The 10,383-nt window shown below is 38.9% G+C and overlaps 1 protein-coding gene across 1 annotated transcript in view; it reads right to left on the bottom strand.

Annotated features, from left to right (window-relative positions):
• SLAIN1 (SLAIN motif family member 1) overlaps positions 1-10,383 on the bottom strand; it is a 119,373-nt gene that overhangs the window by 93,469 nt on the left and 15,521 nt on the right. Inside the window, exon 2 of the mRNA XM_007941509.2 lies at positions 5,982-6,121. Coding sequence (XP_007939700.1) covers positions 5,982-6,121 — 140 coding nt within the window. The remainder of the gene's footprint in view (positions 1-5,981; positions 6,122-10,383) is intronic.

Raw genomic sequence — 10,383 nt, 5'->3', positions numbered from 1 at the left:
CTCTTTCCCAGTCCTATTTTGAGAGCTTTTTAGCCTAAATGGACTATTACTAAAGGTGCGCGGTAATGTACCAAACAGTGTTTCTTTGCTATTCATAAGCATATTCAATCTTTATACTGAGCAAATAACCCGAGAAGCTGGAATATATGAAGAAGAATCTGGCATCAGGATTGGGGGAAGAGTCACTAACAACCTGTGATACACAGATAATACGACTTTGCTTGCTGAAAATAAAGGGGAGTTGAAGCACTTACTATGAAGATCAAAGACTACAGTTTTCAGTATGGATTACACCTCAACATATAGAAATCAAAATTCCTCACAACTAGACCAATAAGCAACAACATGATAAATAGAGAAAAGACTGAAGTTGTCAGGGATTTCATTTGACTTGGATCCACAATCAACATTCATGAGCAAATCTGCTGTGAAAGACCTCTTTAAAGTACTGAAGAGAAAAGATGTTACTCTGAAGACTGAGTTGCACATAACCCAAGACATAGTATTTTCAATTGCCTCATGTGTATGTGGAAAGCTGGACAATGAATAAGGAAGACCTAAGAAGAATTGTTATATTTGAATTATGGTATTGGTGAAGAATACTGACTACATTATGGAATGCCAGAAGAATGAAGAAATCTGTCTTGGAGGAAGTATAGCCAGAATGCTCCTTAGAAGTGAGGACAGCAAGACTTCATCTCCCTTAATTTGGTCATGTTGTCAGAAAGGACCAGTTCATAGGAAAGGATATCATGCTTGGTAAAATAGATGATCAGTGAAAAAGAAGATGACCTTCAACGAGATGGACATACACAGTGGCTTCAACAATGGGCTCAAGGATAGAACCAATTGTGAGGATGATGCAGGATTGGGAAATTTTTCCTTCTGCTGTACATAAGGTCACTATGTATCAGAAATGATGGACAGCATGTAACGACAAATTGCCACAAGGGGAGGAGATGCAGAGAAAATGCGTACGTTTTGTTTGTTTGTTAAAATTAAAACTTCATTATCCACAGTAGAAAGCTAATGGATGAAATCTAAACTTGTAAACAAACTCAAGCAATACCAATGAAGCATGAAATTTAGAGAGGTAAAAAACAAAAGTAAAACAATAAATAGTTTTGGTTAAATAGATAGATGCCTTTAGAGAATAAAATGAAAATGAGAGGATACAACAGGAATTTGCTATTTTTCCCTATAATATCCACAATCTGGTGACAAAGTACCTAAGGCATTTGACTTCTAACCAGAAGGCTGGCGGTTCAAACGCACCAGCCACCCCTTGGAAGGAAGACTGGGCAACCTACTTCCATAGAGATACCACCTTGGAAACCAAAGGAGGGGTTACTATAAAAAACAACTAACAACAAACCATTGTCATCAAGTCCATTCCAACTCATAGTGACCATATAGGACAGACTAGAACTGCCCCCATAGAGTTTCCAAGGCTATAAATCTTTACAGAAGCATACTGCCTCATCTTTTTCCCATGGAACAGCTGGTAGGTTAGAAGTGCTGAACTTTTGGTTAGCAGCTTAATGCTTTGATCACTACACCACCAGAGTTCCCTTTACACTATAGACATAGTATTTTATAAAATTATAGTTAAATTTCCAAAAAGAATTTCCATCCAAAGAACAACCTGTTCTAATCAGTTACTTCTAATCTCATGATGAGACTTTGAATCTTTGGAACAAAAGCATTTTACTCTCACAGCAAAAGAGGATTTGGATTTATATATAAACTTATTAAAATGCTAATCTTTGTCTTGAAAAAAATTATTCTCTGCTCAAACTTACATGACATTTATATAAATTACACTATGAATAGAACTGCAACATGGCAATTCTTGTCTACCAGCCACTCCATGGAAGGAAGACTGGGCAATCTATTTCCATAAAGATTTATCACTTCAGAAACCCAAAGGGGGTCACTATGATGAATCAGAATTGACTTGATGGCAATGAGTTTGGTTTGGTTTGGTTTTAGCCCCACTAACCTCATAATTCTTATGTATTAGGTCCTTGTCAATGAAAGAAAAATCAGACAACTAGGTAATTAGTCTACTAGGATTACTTACATTAAATTTAACAAAGTCTCTCTTCCACTATTTTAAAATCAGCCTTGATGTTCAAACCCCAAATGAAGCCTGTTGCTATTGAATCAATTCCAAATCATGGTAAGAATACAAGACAGAGTATAACTTCCCCATAAGATTTCCAAAGCTGTATCCTTTATGGAAGCAGACTGCACTTCTTTCTCTAGTAGAGCAGCTGGTGGGTTTGAACCGCCAACTTTTTGGTTAGCAGCCAAGCACTTAACCACTGCACAGATGATTTAAAGTAGACATTGATAAACTGTGACTTGTGTAGGCCAAATTCAGCCAGCTGCCTGTTTTTTTTGTGCCTAAAAAGTAAGAATGATTTTTACTACTCCAGCCAATCAACTAATTAATATTTTAATTAATATTTTAATCAATATTTTAATGGTTGAAAAAAAAAAATCAGACAGCATGGAATAAGGGACTGTGTGCAGTAAATTACCTGCTATGGCTTTTCTAGCCATAAGTCTTTGTAAACTCCGTGGTGGAATTTGCCATGAACAACTGAGTTGCTTTGGATTGGTAAAGTTACCCATACAGGGTATTTCTGTTGAGAGTAGCACAAAGCAATCTTCAGAGAAGTTCTCTCTCTCTCAGGTGCTTAGAATTCTGATGTTGGGATTGGTTAGTGGTCACTCTGCCAGGCTCAAAAGGAGCCCTGCTAGAGGCAGAAGGAATCTGACTGCTGGCTGAGAAAGACGTGCTGCTGAGAGAATCACGCTCCTGAGAGGCACTGCTGGGAGAGAGGCTGAGAGAGACTGTTGGCTGAGAGATGCCAGGCTGAGAGAGACTGAGCATTGTTCCTGACCTTGAATTGTAGCCTGGTGCTTCCCTAATAAATCCCATAATCTTTGAGTTCTGTGTGGCCACTGCAGTGAATTATCAAACCCAGCAGAGAGGTGGTGGGTGCTGGGGAGGAACAGTTGATGTTAGGGTTGATGGAAGGGCTGGAGGGAGGCAGCATGTCTGGCCTCACAGGAATAGGCCTTGGGCTATTGATGGTGATTCTGTCTTCCTCTTGTGAGGTAAAAGGAGGTCAGGAGATGCAGCCTCCTGATTGCCCCTTTGGCAGGGGTATTATTGCTTATGGATCTTGGCTGAAAAGCAAAGAATACTAGAAAGATATTTACCCGCACTTTGTTGGCCATGCTAAGACATTCAACTATGTGGATCATAACAAATGATGGCTAACATTACAATGAGTAGGAATTCCAGAACACTTAACTCTCCTCATGGAGAACCTATACACAGACCAAGAGGCATTTGTTCAAACAGAACAAAGGGCTACTTTGTGGTTTAAAATCAAGGAAGGCATGCATCAATGTTGTATTCTTTCAACCTGTATATTTAGCAAATAATCTGAGAAGCTACACTATATGAACACATAGGATCAGGATTGTTGGAAGACTCAGTAATGACCTGCAATATGGATATGACACAACCTTCCTTTCTGAAAGTGAAGACTTGAAGCACTCACTGATCAAAGACTACAGCTCTCCTTTATGGATTACACCTCACGGTAAAGAAAACAAAACTCCTCACAACCAATAAGGAACATCATAATAAATGGAGAAAAGATGGAAGTTGTCAAGGATTTCATATTACTTGGACTAATCAAGCCCAGAGAAGCAGCAGCTAAGAAATCAAATGACATATTTGCACTTGGCAAATCCTCTGCAAAAGACCTCTGTAAAGTGTTAAAGAGCAAAGCTGTCACTTTGAGGACGAAGGTGTGCCTGACCCAAGCCATAGTATTTTCAATAGCCTCATATGCATGTGGAAGCTGGACAATGAATAAAGAAGAACTGACACATGTGAATCATGGTGCTGGCAAAGACTATTGAATATATCATGAAGTGACAGAAGAACGAGCAAATTTGTCTTGGAAGAAGGATAGCCAGAATGCTCCTAAGAAGTGAGGATAGTGATACTTTGTCTCAAGTACCTTTGGACATATTATCAGGAGGGACCAACCCCTGGAAAAGGACATCATGCTTGGTAAAACAGAGGGATAGTGAAGAAGATGGTCCTCAACAAGATGGAAAGAGTGGCTACAACAATGGGCTCCAACATGGCAACAATTGTGAAAAGAACAGGCAGTGTTTCATTCTGCTGTGCATAAGGCAGCTATGAGTCAGAAGTGACTCATGGGCACCTAACAACAACATATTTTGTTTTCATGTCCAAACATCTTATAATCAATCATTATGATTGAAGAGTTTGACAGGAAGGATTCTCAAACTTCAGTGTACATAAGAATCACCTGGTGAACCTCTAAGGGCCACTTGGCCCTACCCTCAAATATTCTGGTTCTTTAATCTGGAGGGGGAAGAAATTTACACTTCATTTTTCAAAGAAATCAACAACATCATGAATATGATTAACATCAATGAACTGTATACTTACAATGGTTAAATGGCTAATTTTATGTTTTATGTAATTTACCACAATTAAGAAAAAGTATGCACTGTGAAGTTCATTGTGTGACTTGGATGCAAGCAGTCTGAGAAATAGAAACAACATTACTAGATAATGAAATAGATACCAAGAGGTAAGCCAAAAGTGTAAAAAACTCACAGCTTTAAGTTGTCTCAAACCATAACCAAACTCATTGTTGTCAAGTCGGATCCGACTCATAGTGACTCCTCCTTGGGTTTCTGAGGGGGTACCACTATGGAAGTAGATTGCCCTATCTTCCTTCCAAGGAGTGGCTGGTGGGTTTGAACTGCCAGCCTTCTGGTTAGCAGTCAGATGCCTTTAGGCACTACACCAGTTGTCTACTTTATAGAAATAGCAAGAAGCTGAATACTACTCATTCCTTTTTGGGTTTTTTCTTCTACAATTGTCCTAAAATTTCCCTTACTCAAGTTATAGACACTAACAGAAGTTTAATTAATATCTCATACCTTTTGAAGACTATATCCCAGTTTGTAAAGGTTAGGACTTCATTTACACATCCAACTAAACATTAAGTACTGAACATTACTGAGTTTAAAAATCAGTAAGGTCATCACCGAGGAGCTCTGGTAGCATAGTGGCTAAAGCACTTGACCGCTAACCAGAAGGCTGGCGGTTCAAACCCACCAGCCACTCCTCGGAAGGAAGGTTGGGCAATCCTACTTCTGTAGTGATACTGCCTCGGAAACCCAAGGAGGAGTCGCTATGAGTCGGGGCCGACTCGACGGCACATAACAACAACAACAAGAAGAAGGTCATCACCGAGTTCCAAGTGGAACCCAGTTTTGTGCAGAATGTATTTCTACCTTACAATTTAGCCATATAAGCTTGTTGCCAACCCCACAGATTTTAAGACTATTATTACTGACATATTTGCAAACAGAAAGCAAAAACAGAGGTGAAAAAAATGTTCCAATTTTCTAATACAAATTGAAAGAAGCCAGAAAAAAAAGGCTAGAAACAAACACAAAACCAAATGCACAAAGTACTGAGAAACTCTATTGTATAATACATGTGAAATGAATTCCATTAACTTAAGTGTCTACAGGTAGTCCCAAGGTCACAAATGAGATGCATTCCAAAGTGTGTATTTCAGTAGAATTTGTAGGTTACTTGAAACAGGTGCATCAGGTCTTGTTTAGTCTTACTTTAGAGCAAGAAAAGGCACAAAGCCTTTTCAGTGATTTAATAGCTGTATGTGCATCAAGTGAAGGTGATCATGATGAAAAGTTTGCCGCCAAGAGAGGTTGGTGAAATCGTTTCAAAGTGAGGGCAAATGTGTATAATATTAAAGGGCAAGTATGAATGTCTGCCAATCATATGTTCATGACCTGAGAACTGCCTGCATTCCAAAAAGAACAATCAAAACAGCTGACAGTGGCAAGAACTTGAAAATGTAAATAAACAGGTTCAAAATTACCTTGCTCCAGCCTAAAGCACAGGGAACGTCTTGCTGCTTCCATCTCGGGAGTTGGATTATCCAGAACATGTCTACACCACTGCAAAGGATTCATGGATTTCTCTGATGAGGCAAACGCCTTTGAGGAGCTAATGTACAACCTTAAAAAGAGAGAGAGAGAGAAATATATATTATAGGTATTACATAGGCATATAGAAAGTAACCCTCTCCTGGAAAAAACAACATATATTTAACTGTTTCTGTTGAAACAGTACTCACATTTGATTATTTCCAAGTACCAAAAATCATCTTTAATGAGCAAATATTCCCAAATAGAGTTTCCTGGTAGTACAAACAGTTAACAAGCTCAGCTGCTAACCCAAAAGTTGGCAGTTCAAACTCACCCAGAGGCACCTTAGAAGACCTGATGATCTACTTCCGAAGACTCAGCCACTAAAAACCTACGCAGCACAGTTCTACTCTGAGACAATAGGGTGGGGGGGTGGGCTCAGTGTGAGTTGGGATTGACTCAAGAGTAACTGGTACTAACTGGTATCCTCAACAGAATATCAAATTTCCACAGGGTGGTGGGAAAGACTTCAAGAAAATGTTTAACAATCTTCCCCTTAATAATGTCTCAGAGTTGGAGACTTGGGGATTTTTGTTACTGAACTAACCCTGAAAGGTATCCTGATGATTTTCTACCTCCCTACACATTTCTAGAAATAAGTATTTTCATCTCTCTTCAGCAACAGAACCATATGTGAACTCTGGCTAATGTATGTAAACATGGCATGGGAAACAAAGCAATTCTCACCTGTATTTATAAAAATAAGTCTAAAAATAAGTAAAAGTCAGTACAACCTTGATCCCTTGAACCCTTCAATAATCATATATTTCCCCTGTCTCAAAGCTACAGTTAGCTTGGTATGCTTCTTTCTCATTAAAACCAAATGAACAGCATCAGAAGACATATTTTAGAAACAGTTCACTTTTAGTATCTACAATATTACATAGTAACAGGAAGTATTAAAACCACCTTGAGGCACTTCAAGTCATAAAAACACTGCCTTCCCATTTCCTCATCACTGTAATTGACCTTGTTATACTAAGTTCTATTCTAATTATGAATCTTATTAAAGTACCACTCCTTTAAACAAAGTTACTGAAATTTTAATTAGCACACATTCTTTAAGTAACTTGTACTTCATTATTCACACTTTTACTGTCAAGATTTCTACTTATTAGGGTAAGATATCAGTTATCTAAGATGAGAGGAGAATATATTATTCTTTGGTATACATTATTGTTATAAAATATTATTCTTACAAAATATATTCTTACAGCTCAAGGGTCAGTAAGGTTTTTCTTTACAGAAAGTAAGTATGTCTGGCTGTGGGCCACACAGTCTCTGTAGTAAGCTATCTAACTCAGCCACTACAGCCAGAAAGTAGATATAGAAAATATGTCAACGAATGAGCATGGCTATGTTCCAATAAACCTTACTCAGGGACACTGAAAGTTGAATTTCATATAACTGTAGGTCACAAAATATTATTTGTATAGTTTTTTTTCCTATCATTTAAAAATGTAAAAACTAGTCATACAAAAGAGGCATTGATCTGACTCTTATAATAGATGAAGATGACAGACAAACACATTAATTCTAACATATCAATCTTTCAATAGCCCTGCTTCTGCCAGGAGTATATTGATTAATTAAAAATTCAAAACCTGCTTGCTGAAGGTGAAAGGGACCTGAAGCACTAAGAGATGAAAATAAAAGATTATAGCCGTCATTATGGATTACACTTCAACACAAAGAAAGCAAAAATCCTCACAAGTGGACCAATAAGCAACATCATGATAAATGCAGAAAACACTGAAATTGCCAAGGATTTCATTTTACTTGGATCCAAAATCAACACCCATGGAAGCAGCAGCCAAGAAATCAAACAAGGTATTGCCCTGGGCAAATCTGCTGCAAAAGACCTCTTTAAACTATTAAACAGCAAACATGTCACTCTGAGGACTAAGGTGTGTCTGACCTAAGCCACGATATTTTCCACTGCTTCATATGCAAGCAAAAGCTGGACAATGAATAAGGAAGACAGTAGAATTTATGGATTCGAATCATGGTATTGATAAAGAATAATGAATATACCATGGACAGAAAAACAAACAAATCTCTCTTGGAAGAAGAATAGCCAGAACCCTCTTCAGAAGCGAAGACAGCAAGACTCTGTCTCTTGTATCTGGACATGTTGTCAGGAGGAATCAGGAGAAGGACATCATGCTTGGTGAAACAGTGTCAACGAAAAAGAGGAAGACCTCCAAGGAGACAGACTGACACAGTGGCTGTAACAATGGGCTCAAACACAGAAACAATTGTGAGAATGGTATGGGAATGGGAACTGTTTCATTCTGTTGTACACAGGGTCACTATGAGTTGGAATGATCTCAAAGGCACCTAACAACAAGAAAAATGCACATTCCTGGGTCCTACCTTCCTAAATACAATGCTTCTTATTTTCCTTGCTAATAGAAGCCTGAACTTTTCAAAACCAGGTATGTTTCCCAGGATGCTCACATACAGGTTAGTCTAAGCCAGTTGTTCTCAAACTTAGGGGCATGAGAATCACCAAGAAGGCATATTAAAACACAAACTGCTGAACCAGTTGGTTCAGTAGGTTTGGGGTGGGGCCAAAGAATTTGTAACAAGTTCCCAGATGATGCCGATGTTGCTAGTCTGGAGACCACTCCTTGAGATGTACTGGGCTAAGCCCATCATGGTAATCCCATTAGTCTCCTCTGCCCAATGATTGGTTTAGGCACAATCTATGGATATAATCCTAAACCAAAACCAAACCCATTGCCATTGAGTCAATTTCAACTCACAGTAACAAACAATCAGTATTTTCAAACTTTCACATTTCACTTACATAAAATACTTAAGGACACATCTGCCAAGAAGATGAGCAAGATCTATACACTAAAAACTATAAACCACTGCTGAGCAATATTAAAGAACTAAAACAATGGAAAGGCACATGTAGTAGTTAAAGTTGTGTGTCAACTTGCCTGAGCCATGGCTTGGAGTGGCTGGGCAGCTGAATGTAGATATTCCCCAGGATGAGACTGTAATCACCTCACGGTGGAATCTGCTGTGAGCAGCTAAGTAGCTGCCTTCAGGGTGGCCTGCTTCCAGTACAGGAGAGGCTTTGAGAAAGGTCTCTAGCTTTTTGATATGCTTGGATCCTGCATTTGGCTGAGTCTTCATTCAGTGGCCTGCTGTGTTGCCTGCCAATTTCGGGATTGTTCCTGGACTTGAACCAGTGGCCTGCTGTGTGCCTGTTGACCTTGGGATTGTGCCATTCTACTTGCCAACTTTGGGTTCATCAGCCTGAGCAACTAGCAGCTGCATGAATTATGAGAAGACTCTAGCTCCAGTGGGCCTGGAATAAGAAGCAGAGCTACAGCCCAGGGTTAAGGGGCCTTCACCCAGCTCCTAAAGCTGACACTGAATTCGGACTTCTAGCCTCCTAAACTATATAAGAATAAATTCCTGGTTATTAAAACCATCCACTTGTGGTATTTCTGTTAAAGCAGCACTAGACAACTAAGACAACATACCACATTCATGGGTCAGGAGGCTAAATATTGCTGAGATGTTAATTCTCTGTAAATTTATTTTTATATTCAACACAATGTCAATCAAAATCAGAGTTCTTTGTAGAAATGTACAAGCTGATACTAAAATGTATGCATGCGAAAATACAAATAGCCTAGTACAGCCAAAACAACTTTGAAAAAAACAACAAAATCATAGAGTACCACCAATAAGAGTCTTATTACAAAGCTACTGTAATAAAGACAGTTTAGCATGACATAAAGGACTCTTGGTGGTACACTAGTGAAGTGCTTAGCTGGGAACTGAAAGGTTGGTGGTACAAACCCGCTCAGTGCCTCTGCAGGAGAAAGACCTAGCAATCAGCTTGTGTAAAGATTATATCCAAGAGAATCCTAAGGGACAGTTACACTCTGTCACACTGGATTCTCTATATGTCAGACTCAATTCACTGGCATTCAACAACAGCAACAACAGTATAACATAAAGATAAATAGATTAATGGAAGGCAATAGAGAGTTCAGCTATAGAACTACACATAAATAGAATACTGATTTTTGGCAAAGATATTGTTCTGGTTACCTAGTGTCGCTCTGACAAGAATATACCACAAATGGGATGGCCTTAATAAACAGGAGTTTATTCTTAACATTTTGGAGGTTTTAAGTCCAAGTTCAAAGTGCCAGGCTCTGTTGTTGTTGTTGTTAAGTGCCGTCGAGTCGTTTCCGACTCATAGCGACCCCATGCACAGAAGAACGAAACACTGCCCGATCCCGCACCAGCCCCACAATCCCT

Source organism: Orycteropus afer, unplaced genomic scaffold, assembly GCF_000298275.1.
Source record: "Orycteropus afer afer isolate SDZICR_OR568_19922 unplaced genomic scaffold, OryAfe1.0 scaffold00081, whole genome shotgun sequence".
Taxonomy (NCBI): Eukaryota; Metazoa; Chordata; class Mammalia; order Tubulidentata; family Orycteropodidae; genus Orycteropus; species Orycteropus afer.
The sequence above is the reverse complement of the archived record's forward strand: the minus strand, read 5'-3'. Positions and strand labels throughout refer to the sequence as shown.